The following is an 18,804-nucleotide window of genomic DNA, read 5'->3' on the forward strand; positions in this document are numbered from 1 at the left end:
AATTAGAACTTCCCAGAGGAAGGGATGCTTTTTAAAGAGACTAAGAGGGAAGGAGGTAAAGAAGAGAAGGAGAGGGTACTTTACACAGAGGAAACTACACGTGCTACATAAAACAGTATGATGCAGTGATAGTCAAGATGTTTAGTAACCGTAGTTCCATGGCACAGAGGCCAAAACCCACTGGTATGGTCCCAACCAGTGCCTGTGCCCCACGATCTTTCCTACTAACATGGAGAATCTCCAGGGTTTGTAGAAAAAAAAAAAAAAGTACGATGTTGAGTGGTAGAAGTCAGGGTGGTAGTTACCCTTGGTGAGGCCATGACAGCAGGGGGTGCTAAAGTGGGGCTCAGGGTGCTGGCTTTCCGTTTCTTGATGGCTGTGTTTACCTTATGAAAATAACTCTGTGTTATTGCAAACACTGTGATAAATGCAATTTTCAGTGCCAGTGTTCCATAAAGGGGCATATATTTACCAAAATGTTCAAAAAACCCCTCAAATACCATGCAGTCAGGCACAGCTCAAATTCTTGTGAATGACTCCAAGAAACAGTATACACCTGAAGATGGAAATAGAGACGCGAAGCAAAGCCACATTGAAAGAGCCATGTATGCTGAGTTAAGGAGTTCGAACTCCGTCCTCAGAGACTCGCGGAGAAAGCAAGCACAGGAGAGGGCTGAGGGGCGTTTTCAGAGCTATCGCGTGTAAACTTAAAACTCTCCACCTGCCCAATGCGGCTGTGAATTGCGTTTGCCTCCAAAAGATATTTTGAGGGTTGAATAAGGTAAGGTACTGCACAAAAATATTTAGTGGAGTGCTCACTGCATTCCGCAATAAATGTGTGCATTTTAGAAAGCTTCCTCAGGCAAGAACGAGGAGAATGAATGGGGGGGAGGGGGTGGCCACACCGGCACAGGGAGATGAACCAGAAGGCTGTGGCAGTGACCTAGTAAAGACGGAGTGAGGACCCGACCGCAATAGGGACAATGGAACTCAAGGGGATCAAGGAGAGATCCACAAATTTGGAGGGGGAGGGGGGCGGGTACAAATTAACAGGCTTGATCTGGGAAATGAAAGGGAGTCAAGTCCAAGGTGACCATCAGGTGTCAGGCTGAGGGGACTGTGAAGATGGTAATACTGTTAGAAAGTCAGCATGGGCAGGGGCACCTGGGTGGTTCAGTTGGTTAAGTGCCCAACTTTGGCTCAGGTCATGATCTCACGGTCCGTGGGTTCAAGTCCTGCATTAGGCTCCGTGCTGACAGAGTGACAGAGAGTGTCTCCCCCACTCGCACTCTGTCTCTCTCAAAAATGAATAAACATTAAAAACGATTTTTTTAAAGAAGTCGACATGGGCAATAGACTATGGGGAAGATCATGCATCAAATGTGAAACCTGTTGGGAGACACCCAGGTGGGCATGTCCACAGGAACTCAGTAGAGGTGTTTGTGCTAAGGACATACATTTGGGAAGTATATAGAAGATTGTGGAAGGCAAAGAGTGGTGAGGTCCTCATCTCAGGGATGCTGCATTGGAGTGAGAAGAGCAAAGGGCCAAGATGGAACCCTGAGGAACATGGACATTGAGAGGGGCAGACCAAGAAAAGAGACTCATGAAGAAATTTGAGGAGAAAATGATCAGAAAGGTTGAAGAGCAGCCAACAGAGAGTGCTATTGGAGTAGCCAAGCAGGGTGTCATCGATTGTGACAGATGCCACAGAAATGACCTCTTAGATGAAAACAAAGTAGTGTTCCTTGACTCCTACATGTGCTGGCCGTGATGGCCTCAGTGAGAGCAAATCCAGGAGAATAGGGTGACTAAAGCAGGATTGTCTTGGGTCTATGTTACGTGGCTTGGAAGAAAGCAGTCAACAAATGCATTCCAGGGGAAGGAGAGCTACAGGGCAAGAAGCTGGGGTGGGGGGGGGGGGGGCGGGAAATGAGAGACCATCTTTCTGGAGATTAGAGCTCCCAGTATTCACCACCACCCATTTCGGCAGAAAAGGTTAGATTTCTCTCTCTCTCCCCCTCCCTTTCCCTCTCCCTGTTCTTCTCCCTCTCCTTCTCTCCCTCTCTGTCTCTCCCTTCCTTCTTTCCATTCTGAGTTTCCTCTCCAGAAGCCAAAGAGTAACTTATATAACTGGAAACGCTGAATGTATTACCTTTTTAAATGTTTTTAAAATAAGATGTTGAGAAGTGGGTATATTCAGGCAAGGGAGCCAGAGGAACCCAGCCAAGAAAGGAGCTGAAGCAGGGGCAGGAGAATGGGCCTCCTCTGGGGCTGCTGGCCACCCTGCTGCTCCTGGGGACTGTCTGCACGGCCAGAAGAGGGGTTGGGAATTCATGTGAATGAGTGTATACGCCCCCTGCCTCCGTCAACCCTCCTTCGTGGAGTCAAAGCCTGTTTCTCCCGCCTCTGGCTGAGGTGGCCGTGAGGGCAGTTGGCAACATGCTTCCTGCAATGACGCCACGCGGACACCTGCAATGATGCCAGGAGCAGGCCCCCAGCCTGCTCCACCCAGCAGATGACCATTTGCCTCTAGAACCTGGGTCACACCACTTCTCCTGCCCACTCCTCCCCAGACCTGCGCTGGCTTCCAGGTAGGGCTCAAAACATAGTGTCTTCGGAAACTTCCAGGTGGGCCCTTCCATTAGTCACTAAGCCTATGTGTTGGTCATCTTGCATTTCCCGGGAGGTTCTGCAAGTCATTCTAATTTTAGTGTATAAGACTTGGCCTTATGGGTGAAATCATAAGGCATCCGGAGAATTCTCCATGACATCTGGGGGGGCCATTCCACACACCGTAGGTTCTCAGCTAAGGTTGGCTTGCGGAAGTAAAGGGTGCAACGCCTGCACTGGAGTATAAGCTCCCAGGCCAGGTGCTGGGCCCATGCCTCTTTTTACCCTCTCCACCACCAGCCCCCCGGGGCTCTGACCATCCATCCATCCCACAGGTATTTACTAAGCACCTCCCATGTGCCAGACTAGGTCAGCTGAGAATTCAGCAGTGAACCAGATCCCCAGTTCCAGAAGAGGACACGGCCAATAGGGAAACAAACAAACCAACCAATCCGATAACCACAGGCTGTGGCCAGCTCTTCGGAGGAAATAAACAGAGCTCTGTGACGACTGGGAGGCATGTTTATGCTGACACCTGAGAGCTGCCAAGGAAGGAGTGAATAAGTTGCCCCTCAGCCTTCTCTTCCTATTTAATAGCCCCACTACCTTAACCTTTCTTTCAACAATGTATTCAAAGGGGTATAACACGGTGACGCGGTCTGCGTTCTTCTGGTCGGTGAGTTCACCGCGCGCTAACATACCTGATCCCTAATGAATCGCCCTCTCTCTCGGAGGCTTGTTTTCATCCCCTGCCTGAGGGGGCGGCAGCCCTGGGGTCCCCGCGGAGGGACAAGGGGCAAGGCCCCCAGCTGCTCAGCGCTCTGCCACTGATGCCCGTGGGGGTTTGTTTTGCAGGTGAGCCGGCCCCATCCCAGCGACCACCCTCTCCTGATCCTCTTTGTGGTGGGCGGGGTCACAGTCTCAGAAGCCAAAATGATCAAAGACCTCGTGCCGTCCTTGAAGCCAGGAACCCAGGTACTGAGACCTCGGTGAACGAGGGCCCTGAGGCAGAAACGAGAGGGTGGGTGGGAGCCCTTCCTTCCTTCCTTCAGCTCCCTGGCGCCTCTCCCTGTCTCCGTCCCGCCTTTCGTGTCCCACCCACCCCTCCCTGTCACGTTCCCCCTCCCTCTACTCCAGGGCCAGCTGTCCTCCGGATGGGGGTGGAGGGAGAAGAGCTGTCACCTATGGTCCCCTCTTCCGCCTCTGGGCTTCAAGGGCTAAGGTGCTATTGTCCCCGGTCCTGATTCCTGAGGGGCGTATATTCTCGTGTGTCCTGAGGGGTATATAAACCTTTAACTACTCAAGAGTTTTCACTGCTTTGCAGGCTCCAGATAACAAGGGCTGTTCCCAGGGACCATCTCCCCACCGTGGCAGTTAGAGGCACGTTGTTGAGGCTGTGACAAATGTGGTCTCTTTCTCCTCTGTCGCCTCCTGCCAGGTGCCTCTCATTCCCCCTTGTAAGTGGCCCCATGGTTAAGAACACCAGCCTCTTGACCTTCTAGGTCTGTCTTTGAGTCATACCTCTGTCCTTCACTAGCCAGCTGATCTGGGAGGGCAAAGCCTTCAGTTTTCTCGCTGATGGAACAGGGCCAGGGTGGCTGTGAATCTTAGATCAGGTAAGGGGAGAGGGTGTCATTCCTAGCACAGTGCCTGACCCTTAGCTCTCAGTAAATGGTGGCTACTGTTGTGAGCAGCAGCCCCCTGCCCTGCGGGAGGGGTGTTAGCCGCTGGCCTGAGGCTGGGAGCCCAAGGGGAGAGGCTTCGGGAGAAGGCGAGCCCCCTGCCTGCAGATCTGCCTGGGGAGGCAGAACCTGCAACTCAGTAAGACTCCAAGTCCTTGCCTTACTGTGGGTTCCCCAACACAGGCCATGTGACAGGGACGTGAGAGCAGCTTACATGATCCCAGGAAGCAGAAGTGAGGGAATCTGAAAAGAGACCGTAGAGAGAGAAAAGCCGGAGAAGCGCGAACTGCTGGGCTGGTTCACGCCAGGGGCAGCTGAGGCTTGTCCTCTGGGAACCCGAGGAGCCCCTGGACGGCATACGTCGTCTTCCCGTTGCCTCTGCCCCCTCGCCCCCATTTGAGACTCGCCCCTGGGGGGTCATCTTCGGCTTTGTGCCACCTCTGCAGGCCACTGAGCGGCAGTGTCGAGGATCCGTTTCGTGAGCAATTGTCTTTTCGAGCAAGACGTTTTTAAAATCCGAAAGCACACTTCTCGCTGCCCCTAACGAGGTGAACCGGATGCTTAGCTCTCCGGAACGGTGCTGCGCTGTGACACCCGACAGACATGTTAATCCCCGCTCTAAAAGGATGAAGTGCAGACGTTTCCAAAGCTGTGTGACCTGCGTTTGACAACCCGGACCTGGAATCTGCAGTGGCTTGGCTATAATCTGACCGTGTGCTCAGACCTCCGCAAAGGGAGCTTCTCAAAGAATTTGGAGGTTAAGGAGCAGCCTGGTTTGCTCTGTTGCCCTTGTGCCACAAGTTCCCCCAAAGAGCTAAGGGGCCCCCAGGAAGACCCCAAAGGCAGCAGGGAAGACCAGCGGAAGAGGCAGGGGCACCAGAGTGCCGTGAATCTCCGAGCTTCTGCAAGGAGGTGGATCACCTAGATGTTTGTGGAGTGACGCGCCTCAGAGGCAGATCTCCCTTTCTCGCCCTCAAAAGACACAGCTGCCCTAGTTCTGCAGCCAACTCCGCCCGGATCTGGGACATGAGCAGCTAGCTTTCTGCTTTTAGAAGTACAGCAGACATTAGGCCTCGCTGCTCTAGCCGTACATGAGATGTGCCATTGTCGGCTCAGACTCCCTCGTCTGCTGGAGAAACAGGTGAACTGATTGAAAGGAACAGGTTCTACCGAATCTACGTCCCCAACAAACCCTCAGCCAAGAAACTAACTTGGCTTGACTGTCGACGTAAGCAGCGATAATATACCGAACGCTTTTTTTTTTTTTAACGTTTATTTATTTTTGAGACAGAGAGAGGCAGAGCATGAATGGGGGAGGGTCAGAGAGAGAGGGAGACACAGAATCCGAAACAGGCTCCGGGCTCTGAGCCATCAGCACAGAGCCCGACGTGGGGCTCGAACTCATGGACCGCGAGATCATGACCTGAGCCGAAGTCAGACGCTTAACTGACTGAGCCACCCAGGCGCCCCACCTATCTAACACTTATATTCTGTCTTTCCTATCCAGCCTACACTTGAACATCTCCAGAGATGAGGGTTTGCCCCCTCCCCCTGCAGCCTGCCTGAGTCTCAGCGGCCCTTACTGTCTCCCCTAGATGCATCCAAATCTGCCTTCTAGAGCCTCACTCATTAGCGCTGGTTCTAGCTCCTGGGCCCCGCAGAATTTACAGGCAAATCAGGTTCGTCCCTTTTCCACATGTTCTCCCCTGGCTCTGCTCTTCTCCAAACCGAGGCTTTTCGGTCCCACGATACTCATCTGGGAGTGCCCTGGCGGTGGTGGTGGCTCTTCTCAGCCCCACTCCGTCTCTCCCTCTAGCACTCTTAGAACGGAGAGCCATACCTCAGTGTGGACTGGCCAGTGCAGAGGCAGTTGGGGCCGCCTCCTCCCTGTCCCCACCAGAGCCTACAAGGCCCAGCCCACAGTCTGCGGGATGGATTCTTTTGGCTCGGTTTTCACGGTTCTAGATATACCGACATCAACTGAGCCTATAGCCTTTTCTCTCCACGTTCCTCAGTCCTGCCAGCAAGACTTAAGCATCCTGGGAGACTCCTGCTAGCCCTTACCCTTGCCTGCCGTTTTGGCTCTGGAAGGACCATGGGGGCCGGCAGTGGTGGAGGGAACCGGCAAGTCATGAGGGCAGGAGAGGGGCCTTTGGCCCATTGGCCACACAGGCCTCTACCGCCTCACAAGAGTGGACTGCCTCCCTTCGGGTCTTTTCCTACCACTCTTCGGCCTGCTTGCTCCCCTCCAGCGTCAGGACTTTGGGCTTTTCTTACTATTTATTCCCAGCACCACAAACAGGGTCAGGATTGCTGAGTGTCATGATTATTCATTCAATGTTGAATCTTGAACGCTAGAAACTTCACGTACAGCATTGTAGTATGAGACAAAAGTAGCTCTTCTGGAGAATTCACCAACCTGTCAATTCATTCTGAGATTACGGACAACTAAAACCAGTCTGACTCTGGTAACAGCTGCTGTTAATCCATATGTTCTCTATATCTACATGGGTGCTCTTGGGACTCAAGTACAGGACTCTGAAATCACATCTACTAAGTGGGATTAGTTGATTATTCTGTGAACATTTGTTGAATGGCTGCTGTTGTGCCAAGCACTGTTCTTATGCTAAAAATAGAGCAGGGAGCAAGCCAGACTTGTGCCTGCTCTCATGGAACTTACGTTCTAATAACGAATGACTGATGTTAAACATGAAAACTCCAGCCACAGATGAGTGTACTGAGAAGACAGGTGCTGTGGTGGGAATAAGTAGGGGTGAGGGGTGGTTCCTTCATCTGGCACAGCTCCTTATGGAGGAGAAGGCCTGTGGGCTGAGGTTTGAAAGGCATTCAGCGACCAGCTCTTCAAAGGAAACAGAACCCATTCAAGGCACATCTAGAAATGAATTCTCTTCCACAAACAGTGACAAGGGGAGCGTGAAACAAGGAATCCAGAAACCACACCTGCCACCTGCTAGTCTTACGGGACTGTTGTCATACTCTAAAACTCCACTCCCTGCCCGTGGTTGTTGGACAACGTGCCGAGGAGAAAATTGGGCTGCTGCAGAGGCCCTCTGTTCCGACTACGAAAAAAAGAAGGATCCAAGAGTCAACTCCCCCAACCTCACGCCCATCCCGAGCAGCCACCGCCGTGAGGTGGGAAGCTTGGTAGGCTTCCCCTCGCTCTGGAGTGCGCACGCCTGGCACCAGCCTCTGTCTCGTTCGCCGCCTGGTGTGGGGCCCCATGCCCAGACGGCTCTGCAGGCGAAACTCTGGTTGGATGGTGGCCAAGAGGCCTGCAGAAGCCTGAGATTATGGGAGGAAAATAACAGGGAAGGACCCTTCCAGAAAACACAGGGAAAGGCCAGCTCAGGAGACAGAGGAAGGCCGTGTGGGCAGGTCAGCCCCTCCATCCCCTGCTTTTCATAGGCAGTGCACGTTGCCCCCCACACACGCTTTCTAGCGGTTCTCCATTTCTGGAGCTGAGTATTTAGTGAGAATGTGCTAGGACAAAAAGGAGGCTGAGAAATATGCTTCTACACACAGAGTTTTGCATAACTTCAGTGTTCAGGATACCTAAATCTTGGCTCTAAAAACCTCGCTCCAGGTTATACTAAACTCGATTGAAAGCCCTAAGGAGAGGAGTCCTGTGACCTCCTTTTTTTTTTCTCTCTCTCTCTTTTCAGTTTAGATATATTTTATTCTGAAGCTTCTTACTGTGAGGAAAACATCCGTAGGATTTTATCTTTTTTTTTTTTTTTTTTTTTTTTTAGTTTAATGTTTATTTATTTTTGAGAGAGACAGAGACAGAGACAGAGTGTGTGCTGGGGAGAGGCAGAGAGAGGGGGAAACACGGAATCCGAAGCAGGCTCCAGGCTCCGAGCCGTCAGCCCAGAGCCCGACACAGGGCTTGAACCCACGAACTATGAAATCGTGACCCGAGCCGAAGTCAGACGCTTAACCGACTGAACCAGCCAGGCGCCTCAGAATCTCCCAAGTTTAAAAGAAAAAAGGAGAAAAACCATTGTTATCCCCTGCTTCTTTCAATGCACAGTGTTAGAAATCAGCTGGATGTGGAATCTAAATCCCGGACTGCCCCGCTTCCTCCGTGTTCAGCAGAAATAGAACAGGAAGATGCTGGCACCTACAAATTATAGTGGTGGCCTGCAGGAGTGGAAAATGGAAAGAAAGCCAGAGGGCTGGGTCAGTGTCGCAGGCTGGCCTGTGCCTGCGGGAGCCCCAGCCCATCTGAGAACAGAGACTGAACCCTCCTCTTCCCGCTGGAGCGCAAAGGGCTCTAGGGCTTGCTCGGAGGTTCTGGGGGCCCTGGTGTCACCCACCCCCCCCCCCTCCAATCTCATGGATGAAATCCTCATCAGTGCGCTCGGCTGCCTGGGAGAAAACTAGTTCTCTTAAAGGAATTCTCTCGTGCTTAATCTGCCTGATATCACACATCTGATGGTAGTTTATATAATTTTAATTTTATGTCTAACAGGCCGATTTCGGGCTCTCTTAAGCATTCTCTTTCTCATTTTTGACTGCCTTTTTGTCCCCCATTTGGCTAATTCTTTAGAACGTTTAGAACTATTTTAATCAAGTAATGTAGAAATGCCTTAGACTAAAAACCTCTAACAGTGCTCTGATGAGTCTGGAGACCGAAAGATCCCTAAGATGTGAAAATGCTTAAGGACCATCAACTGTTACAGTATAAATGACGTGTTAGCCATGCAGTCGGGCTTCCCAGTGAGAGCTTTAGACAAATAGTTGAACTGATCTGGAACAATTTTCCCGGAGCTATTTGAGCTGTCTTTTACTAAAGCCTCCCAGCGTGAAAAGATTCCTGCCGACCCTCACCAAACTCACTGCCTCCTTCCTTGTCCGACCATCTTTGTTCGTTCATCTAATCATTCACTAAGTCACTATATCAAGGACCTGCTACGTTTTCGGCACCGTGTTCAGACACAGCGGAAAGTCTCGGCTAAGGCAACAAGGAATATGGTGTGAAACCAACAGCCATGGGAACACACTCCGTCTTTGGGGAGGGGTGGGCTTGGAAGGCTTCCTGGAGGTGGTGATGCACGAATAGATCGATGAAGGACTGAGAGGTCTTCAGGCAAAGAGTAGGGTAGGAAAGCATTCCCAAAGTTCCACTGGCGAAACTGTGAATAGTGGAGGGTGGCCACAACGTAAAACTCTTGGGGGGGGGGGGGGAGTGCTGTGGCAGCGAGGGGGTGACATCTGGAGTGCTGAGCAGCCATCGGATTCTACAGTCCTGGGATGCTCTCTAGGAGGGTTGGGTTTATCAGAGGACAGGGAGGAGGCAGTCAGGATTTTAAGCCGATGAGTAATACGGTCAGATTTACACTTGGGTAAGATGGCTTTGGCACCTCGTCTCCCCGGCACTGGCCCCGGGACTGCTGTGAACTGGAGGGAGGGAGTGCGGCAGAGGACGAGAATAGCCCGGATGGTGATGATAATGAAAACGATAATGGCGGGTACCATTTTAAGCCCCTCTAGAATCTGTCAGCTGTGCTAAATATTTTATGTATATGTTCACGTGCGATCTGCGTAATTATCCTGTTGGGGGAGGGGTGTCATTCCCACTTTACCGATGAGGAAATTGAGGCTCAGAGTGATTAAGCAACGTCTCCAGAGTCATTCCTCCAGCAAGGGGCCCAGCTAGGTTCCAAGTCAGATTAGGCACTCCTAAGCCTGTGCTCTTAACCACTGTACCATCCGGCAAGGGTCCTTGGTCTCGGCTTTCTCCTCTTCTCGGAGACCCCCTAGCTCACTTCACACACAGATTTGGTTTTCTGTATGTTTCTTTTCAGCCCTCCATGAAACATGTCCCAGACACCCTCTGGTTCAGCCCTCATGCTAAATACTTGCCTGTTTAGATATCAGAGGCCTGGTCTTTGGTTCCAGCTCAGTGGAGGTCAGGGAACCCCCCACCCCACCCCCCACCCCCGTCTCTGTCAGCCGTGGCTGGAGGCCCAGCACCCGATCTGAGGGATGGATTCTTTCGGCTTGCTTCTCATTGCTCTAGAAGTGTCGACATCAGTGGAGTCTATAGCCTTTTTCCTCCAAGTTCCTCATTCCTGCCGGCAAGACTTAAGCATCCTGGGAGACTCCTGCTAGCCCTTACCCTTGCCTGCCATTTTGGCTCTGGAAGGACCACGGGGGCCGGCAGTGGTGGGGGGAACCGGCAAGTCATGAGGGCAGGAGAGGGGCCTTTGGCCCATTGGCCACACCGGCCTCTACTGCCTCACAAGAGTCGACCGCTAGAGAGCATGCAAAGCACTTTGGTTTCCGTGCACACACTCTTAAAAATGTCTGAAGAAGGGTTTCTTACCTTGTGGTCTATGAACCCTAGTTGTACACAAACCTCACCTAAAACTATATTCAGAATCTCGTGTGTGTAAACAGACACGTGTTTTTCTAGAGAGTTCTTAGCTTTTATAACATTCAAAAGGAGACCTATGACCCAGTCACAAAACCACAATAAAAGAGCAGCTCACAACTGCTGGGCACCCCCTGTGTTCTACGCACTTGACTTTATCTAATCCTTGCCACGACGCTGCCAGCTCAGGGCTGTTGTTTTCCTCCTGGGACACGGAGTGTGAGGCTCCAAGTGAAGTGACTTTCCCTGGGGCATAGAGCCAAGCAGCAGCGGAGCCGGGCTCTGCGGGGGTCTGGGGAGTGGGCGGGCCTGGGACCCAGCATTCTTCGCCACCTAATGGCTTGGCGTGGAAGACGCTGAGGAGTCAGTGGAGACCCTCGCCAGAGCCACATGTTGAAATGGCGTCTACACCACGTGTGCAGATGACAGGGGATGCTACTATTCACTTGCTGCTCTCAAACTCTCATCACCTGGCTTTCAAGGACAAATGTGAGCACAGATTTCAGTGTATTTTTTCCCCCCGCCCGAAACACACCTTGGCTGACGTGAACCATGTATTGTTTCAGACTGTTCCCTTTCGAGCAAAAGTAAAACAGCAGCTTTCAAAGGCTAATTGTTGCTTTAAACAGAAAACTTGTTAATAATCCCCACTTCTTTAACAAGAAGAAGAAGAAGAAGAAAATTACAAAATGCTTTCTTCTCTCCTTCCTCCTCTAACTTGGGCCCCGTCTGTCTTTCTTCCACACTGGGGTACGGACTCCATTCTTGACCAGTGAGCTGGCAATTGGTTAAGTCCTTGGTTTAGGTGCACCCGGAACAGTTTTGGGCGGCAGGAGGGGAAGATGGTGGAATGTGTGGCACCGACCGGCATGTGACCGGTGGCAGGTGGCTGGGCGAAGCCCCGTCCTGCCGCCAGCCTGGCAGTCCCCTTTGCTGAGGCGCTGGGCTATGGGATTCCAGCTCTAGCCTCCCTCCCCATGTCCACAGTCACCTCCTCACCTAGTCGCCTGTGCGAACCTCACCAGCCCTCACCCGGTGCATCACGGAGCCAGCACAGCCCTGGGGAACAAGTCGTTCCGGTGCTACAGAGAGAAAGCCACCCCGGAGGAAAGGTCCAGAATGAAGGAAGCAGGAAGGGTCACCACAGCGACGGGCCAGAAAAAGGGGAGTAAAGTGGCCTGGCCCAGACCCCTTGACATGACAGAAGTGACCAGATAGGCACTTGGGCCCTGGACTCGGCCTGCCTGGGTTGGAATCCTCACTCAGCTATCTCCTGTCTGTCCTTGGACAAGTGATTGAACCTCTCTGTGCTTTATTTTCCTTATCTGCAAAATAGGAATACTACACCTGTTTCATAAGATTGTAAGGAAGATGAAACGGATATCAAATGAGATCATCCTGAGTGCCTGGCATGTCATAAGACCCGATAAACATTAGCTGCTAGCATCATTATTCCATCGTTGTTATGGGTTGAATCGTGTCCCCCTCCCAAAAGATATTGAAGTCCGAACACTGTGAGGGTGACCTTATTGGAAATAGGTCTTTGCAGGTGATCAGATTCAGATGAGGTCATTAGGGTGACCTCTAATCCAATATGACAGTGTCTTTATAAAAAGGGGAAATTTGGACAGAGAGACAGACATGCATAGATAGAGGACGGGGTGAAGACACAAGGAAGCTGAGAAGGGAGCATGAACTGATTTTTCCTCACAACCCTTGGGAGGAACTAACCTTGCCAACACCTTGATCTTGGACTTCTGGCGTTCAGAACTATGAGACAATAAATTTCAGTTATTTAAACCACCCAGTTTGGGGTACTAGGAAATGAACAGAGTCACCATCATTAGCACCCACAAGGACATCCACCTCTTGGGTGTGCCTTCTCGGGGGCCCTGAAGGAGCAAAGGCTTCCTGGAGAAGAGAGAAACTTCTATATTGAGGTCAAATTACTGGATCACAAAGCTACGGTATGACTGGATTCAGTTCAGCAGTAAGGCGGCGGCTGGGCACGGCCACCCTCGGTGCCAAGTGGTCAAAGGCTCAGTAAACACAGCCCCACTGTCCCACGGGCCATCTCTTCCCAGGCTGTGCACCCTTCCTTCCGCCCAGGACTCTAGTGGCGTTCAAGCGGCCGCCTTCTGCCTTATCTCCACGGTATTCCCCTCCGTGCCTTTCCCCATAGAAACACACTGCATTTTATTTCTTGTCATCTGATAACCTGGGATTGGTATCCCTAATCGTCTGTGGTGTGTTTGTCCCCTCCTGCTGATAGGTTATCGTGCTGTCCACGCGACTCCTGAAGCCATTTAACATTCCTGAGCTGTTATTTGCGACTGACCGGCTGCATCCAGACCTTGGCTTCTGAGCATCTGCAAGGATGAGACTTACCTGAGCTGGAAATACCGATACCGTTTTCCTGTCACCGTTCAAGATATGCCTCCCAAACCGGTGTCCCCTTGCTAATGGTGGCTATGACAGAATTCTGCCTGAAGGGTCTTGGCAACCATGCAGCGAAGTACTTTGCTCGGATTCCCAACAACTTAAAAAAGAAAAAAATTACTTTCATTTTTCTAAAGGTGTCAAACTGTCTTTCAGCTGGCCACGTTTGACATCATCCCCGTTTCTCCTCAACCCTCTCTTTGTGGTCCTGATTCCTGTGATCCCAGATTCTGTGATCCTGGAATCTTCCTGATTCCAGCCGCAAGCTCACTGTTTCTAAATAAACGCCTGTTGGCGAGTGTTGGTAGATTACAAGCCATTTGATCTGCAGTTGCTCAAGAAATTAGACATGCTTCACATCAGGAGTGTGAAAAAAGTTTGGTTTTCCTTAAGATTACGTAACTGGGGGTGGGGGGGGGGAACATTGCAAATGGGATCTGAGACCTTGCTGAAGAGGCGAGGAAGGGAGGGAGGGGCGGGCAGCAGTTGGGAACGGGCTGGTGGTCCGCCTGCCGTCACAAAGTCCGGCACCCTCCCGGCGTGCTCACCAGGCCGGCCCACATGTCTACTCGGAACAGAGGTGGGAGACAGGCTGACTGGAGGCCTGTCCCTGCCTGTAAAAGGTGTCCTCCCCTCCCAAAGGAAGGCCCCATAAAGATCACCTGGTCCAGGGAGTCGAGACTGGAACCCCATCCCCTGGGACTTGTATTCAGTAGTGTTGCTGTCGAAATAGAGAGCTCTCTTTTCTGTTTGCCTAACTTTCCCTTCTGGTCATATCAGAAAAACCCGGTGAACTTGTTTAAGAACTCTGGCAAAAAGCAACTGCTTGATCCACACGCTCGCAGGTGTGTGGTTCACGGACCTTTCTGGCATCTCCAAAAGATGTTTGTAATAAAGAGGGAAAGCTGACAAACAGTTCGAGAGAGGGCCAAACAGGTAGAGGAAGTCAAAGGTAGATCAAAACCCTCACGTGCCTCTGATTCTAGTTCTCTGTAAAATAATGTTATTTTAGGGAAACACTGTGAAGTTGGAAATCATTCTGAGATGCAATCAAAGCAGTTTTTATAGACACCGATGTTTTGGGGGTGGTTGTTTGTTTGTTTGTTTGTTTGTTTCTGATCCAAGTGTGTTTTCCACCTGAAACCGGTTCTTTCGTGGTGCTGAAATACGGAGACCCCAGATGCTTCTTTCATTCCCCTAACCCAGAAGTCTGAACTTGACTAAGGAAGCAAATGGCAAGCCCAAAAGAAATGACCGTCAAAGCAGACATCGCTATTTTCTAAAATTAAAAAATTATGTACCCTGTTCTCTGTCTCAATGTACATTCATTCATTTGTTCAGCCATTCATTCATTCATTTCCAAATACTGAGAGGCACGTCCCGGGCACCCTGCTAGGTTCCGGGCCATGCTCCTGAAGGAGCCAGCCGCGCCCCTGACTCTGTGGCTCTCACAGAACAAGCAGCTGGGCCTTCTCCCGGTGCCCCCGCCCTGTGTGAGCATCTGCTCCAGGTTAAGTGGTAAACCATATGTCCGTATGCAAAGGAAAGTTTCTGGAAATACAAAAACCAAACTGCTAACAAGTAGTTACCTCTGGGAAGGAGTATGGGTGGGAGGGCTAAGAAAAGGGGGAGGGGAGTCTCACTCTTGGTAGACTTCTGTGTGGTTCGAATTTTCTTCACGGCAAACATGTAGTTGTGTACTACTTTTGAGGCTTTAATGTATTCTTACAAGTTAATTTTTTCTCTAAAAAAAGAATGTTCAAAAGCTGCTAGTCTGGAATTAACAAAAGAAGGACGTTCCTGATTGTAAATGTTGTCCATTAGCATTTACCATGCCCCCCAGATGCCCTCAGGACTATATTAAATATGGTCAAAGGCAGTCTCTGTGTGCGGGGAATGTCACAAGTTAGGTTTATCACCATCTTTTTCCATCTCTGTGATCACTGGTTGGAGGAACTGAGCGAGACAGGCAATCAGGTAGTGGGAGGCTTTGGAGAAAAGAGGAAGTTCGTGGTGGCCGGAATTTGGTTTGAATAAGAAGGTAGGAGACACAGGACAGAACCCTGTCCCTTGCATTAAAAAAGCAGGAACCTAATGGAGACTTGGTATAAATCCTGCAAAGGACCTTCGTCAGATAAGGAAAAAGAAGGGACTCAGGAAATGGCACGTCGGCCCCCTTGTTAGAACCTCCTAAAACCTCCTTGGTGTTGCCTTCTTCTTGTGCTCACTGCCGGGGAGTGGGAGAGGACAAGGGAGAAAGGGATTGTGTTCTTGACCTCCTGTGAAGGTCGGTGAACAGAGTTCCAAAGTCTTCCCTGGGCTCGGTCTCATCTGTGCTCACAAACAGCGGTTGTGGCCCTCGCGGAGCCTCGGTGCCTCCATTTGGAAATTACGCATGCTCACGGAAGCTACCTACCTCACGAGAGAAGCTGCTGTGGACGGAAGCCAGCCCCGACACAGCAGCTAGCACGTGATGGCAAGGACTGGGCCTTTACCAGCGAGGACAGCAAAGAGGTCTCCTCGCGACATGATAAAGTCTCAACAGGAGAATAATGTCAAACAAAGAGAAAGTTCAGAGGCATTGCTGGGAGCCACGAGATGAGGAAACAGAGGAGGAAGAACGCGTTGGTGCCACAGATTTCCAAGACAGGAGAGCCCAGAGGCCAGGCGCCAATGGCCTGGGTTCCAATCCCACCTCTTCCATGCTGCAGTTCACTTCTTCGGTTCTCAGCGGACCGTGGAATCGGACGATCATAGGGCCGACCTCATCGGGTTGGCGTGAGAAGTAAAATCATAAATCCGTGTGAAGCACTTAGGACATGGCACATGGCAAAGCTGGCCAAGAGCCTGTAGGAATCCCCATTATTGGTGGTAAATGTCTAATGATGGCTCATTCAGGGCCTCATGTTGTCTCCGACAGCAGCTTCTCCATCACGAATGAACGTTAGCCCCGAAGTCTGGGTGGATCCTGAGCTTGACCTCCTTGAGGCTGACACCCGATTCAACCACATGCCAATGTACCAATTCTAAAGGGATCTGGGCTGCCTGAAGGTGGCTTACAAGATGGCCGGGCTGTCGTGCTGGTTTCTTCTCTCTTGGGCCTGGGTGTGAGTGTTGCCACCTGAACTCTGGCTGGCGGAGACAAAACGAGCACACACAGATGCGGCCCTTCGCCAAGGACCTCACAGGCCACTCTCTCCAAACACAGTTGATAGAGGTGTAAATACTGTGCAGCAATTGACTTCTGCCTTGGTGAACCTTCCGTCTGGAGTCCGCTCTGCGGCAAACAGCACGGGCACACTGAGCGTTTGGAAGCACCCCGGGGGCCGTGTACGCCAAAGGTTGTCCCCAGAGGGCCAGGGCTATGGAAATGGCTCTGTTTACACCAGGGCCCCTTCCATTCCAGTGTTATCCCAGTAACAAAGAATTCCGTCAAGCTCCCCTCAAGACCACTCTTGTTTATATTACCTTGGTTAGCAGAACCAGAATTTCAGTAACAAATACTCCAGTATTATAAATGTCTGCCATCCCTCCTTAAGAAACTTTAAAAAACTCCTCGGGGGGCGCCTGGGTGGCGCAGTCGGTTAAGCGTCCGACTTCAGCCAGGTCACGATCTCGCGGTCCGTGAGTTCGAGCCCCGCGTCAGGCTCTGGGCTGACGGCTCGGAGACTGGAGCCTGCTTCCGATTCTGTGTCTCCCTCTCTCTCTGCCCCTCCCCCGTTCATGCTCTGTCTCTCTCTGTCCAAAAATAAAAAAAAAAATAAAATAAAATAAAATAAAATTAAAAAAAAAAAAAAAAACAAAACAAAACTCCTCGGTCTCTCTCTCAAAAGGAATGTTAAAAGACAAAACCAGGGACGCCTGGGTGGCTCAGTCGGTTAAGCGTCCGACTTCAGCTCAGATCACGATCTCGAGGTCCATGAGTTCGAGCCCCGTGTCGGGCTCTGGGCTGATGGCTCGGAGCCTGGAGCCTGTTTCCGATTCTGTGTCTCCCTCTCTCTCTGCCCCTCCCCCATTCATGCTCTGTCTCTCTCCGTCTCAAAAATAAAATAAACGTTAAAAAAAATTTTTAAAAAAAAAAAAAAGAAAGACAAAACCAGATGATGGAGGGTATTTGAGAAGGGAGAGGGGGTGGCTGGGATCTTGCCACAATCAGTAACAACCCTAATCCTGTTCTCTTCACACCAAGTTAGGGAAGTAAGGAGGACGGTAAGAACTTCCCGGAAACTTCTAAAGGGAGTGCAGAAAACATCAGGTCTCCTAGTGCAGTTACTGTAATAAATAAAGCCCTATGATTCCGTCTTGGCCATCCCCCGAGGGCCTGTGTTAATTTACCGGCAGAGACTCTGCAGAGCAATCCCCACACCCCACCCCTGCAGGGGCAGGACCAAGAGTTACCCAACTGCTCTCCTGTGACGGATCTGCCCACAAGCCTTTTCGGAAAACGCCTTTGTTTTCTCCCTCGGGTCCAAGTGGCCCGTGTCTCCAGAACGAGGGGCGCCCCGTGGGCACGCCCACCTTCCATGCAGGCTGGGGGCTGGCAGGAGCCCCGGGGAAGGCAGGAAGGTTCTCCCACCAGGCACACCACGCAGCCGGCGGGCCGCAGAGCACTCGGAATGGTTTTGATTTGCGGCGGGGAGGAAACTGGAAAGCCAGACAGCAAGACAGGCCCGGATCCGGTCGTGAGGCTGACGGGCTGTGGTTGGTGCTGCCCCACACCCCCACACCCCCCCCCCCCCCAGCCCCTGCCTGCGTCTTTATTACCGAGCTGGGACTGGAGGCCAGTGAGCCAGGCTGATGGCCACAGCAGATGTGGCTGGCCAGGGGGCCTGGGGCCGGGGAGGAGCCCCAAACCCAGGGCTGCCACAGGGGGATGGAGGAAAGTGGGCCCGGGCAGGGAGGACCAGGGTCCGCCAAAGAAGAGGAGAGCACCCGGGGGCACTTTGCTTGGAGGAGGGGAGCGGGGAAGCTTGGGCCAGCTGCCCAGGAGCTGGGCTGTGGCTCCAGACGGGCGTGGGGGGGGGGGGGGGCGGGGGAGTCCTGAATCCGCTCCTTAGGAGCTGGACCAGCTCCTTCATTCTTCGGCGCCTCCCTTCCGCCTACCTGTAGAAGGGACTAAAAGTCGTCTGTGGGGTTGATGTGGGGAACATTATTTCCGATACCCGCTACAGCCTGACACAGGTTTCAATAAACAGGAACATTCATTGTTACTACTTGTGTGGCCCAAGCAGGTGATGTACCCTGAGCCTCAGTTTCCGCATCTTTAAGATGGGAATGCTAGTATTACCTTCCTCAGAGGACTCTTCAAAAGATGAAAGGAGAGCATTTATAATCGGGCACATTACAAATGCTCAATGAATTTTAATTCCTTTCCTTTCTCCATCACCCCCCCACCACCGCCACCGATCCCTCCCTTTCCTTCCCCTGGTGGCCAAGGAGGCGGTCCCCGTCCTACGAGGGAGACGCGGTTTCTCAGTGCCATATGGTTGCAGTTCAGAAATGTTAAAACCAACACAGAGGGATTAAGAAACACTAATAATGAAAGAGATGCGCAAAGGTAATGAAACATGAAGCTAAATTCGTGAGGAGAAAATATGGTGTGTTCCTTCCAGAACTATAAATATTTAAGTTAGCCTGAGACGCTGCGCAGAACTGGGACCTGGGAGGTTTCCC

The 18,804-nt window shown here is 51.5% G+C and overlaps 1 protein-coding gene across 2 annotated transcripts in view; it reads left to right on the plus strand.

The window, feature by feature from the left end:
* The window catches only part of SCFD2 (sec1 family domain containing 2), a 405,099-nt gene extending 391,653 nt beyond the window's left edge, over window positions 1-13,446 (plus strand). The window contains exons 8-9 of one of the 2 annotated variants that reach the window (XM_058722602.1): window positions 3,469-3,588; window positions 12,965-13,446. In XM_058722602.1, the coding sequence (XP_058578585.1) occupies window positions 3,469-3,588; window positions 12,965-13,057 (213 nt within the window). In that variant the 3' untranslated portion in view covers window positions 13,058-13,446. The remainder of the gene's footprint in view (window positions 1-3,468; window positions 3,589-12,964) is intronic. The other variant, XM_058722603.1, reaches the window with a different exon arrangement.
* The last annotated feature ends 5,358 nt before the right edge of the window (window positions 13,447-18,804 follow it).

This window comes from Neofelis nebulosa, chromosome 3 (assembly GCF_028018385.1).
Source record: "Neofelis nebulosa isolate mNeoNeb1 chromosome 3, mNeoNeb1.pri, whole genome shotgun sequence".
In the NCBI taxonomy this organism is placed as follows: Eukaryota; Metazoa; Chordata; class Mammalia; order Carnivora; family Felidae; genus Neofelis; species Neofelis nebulosa.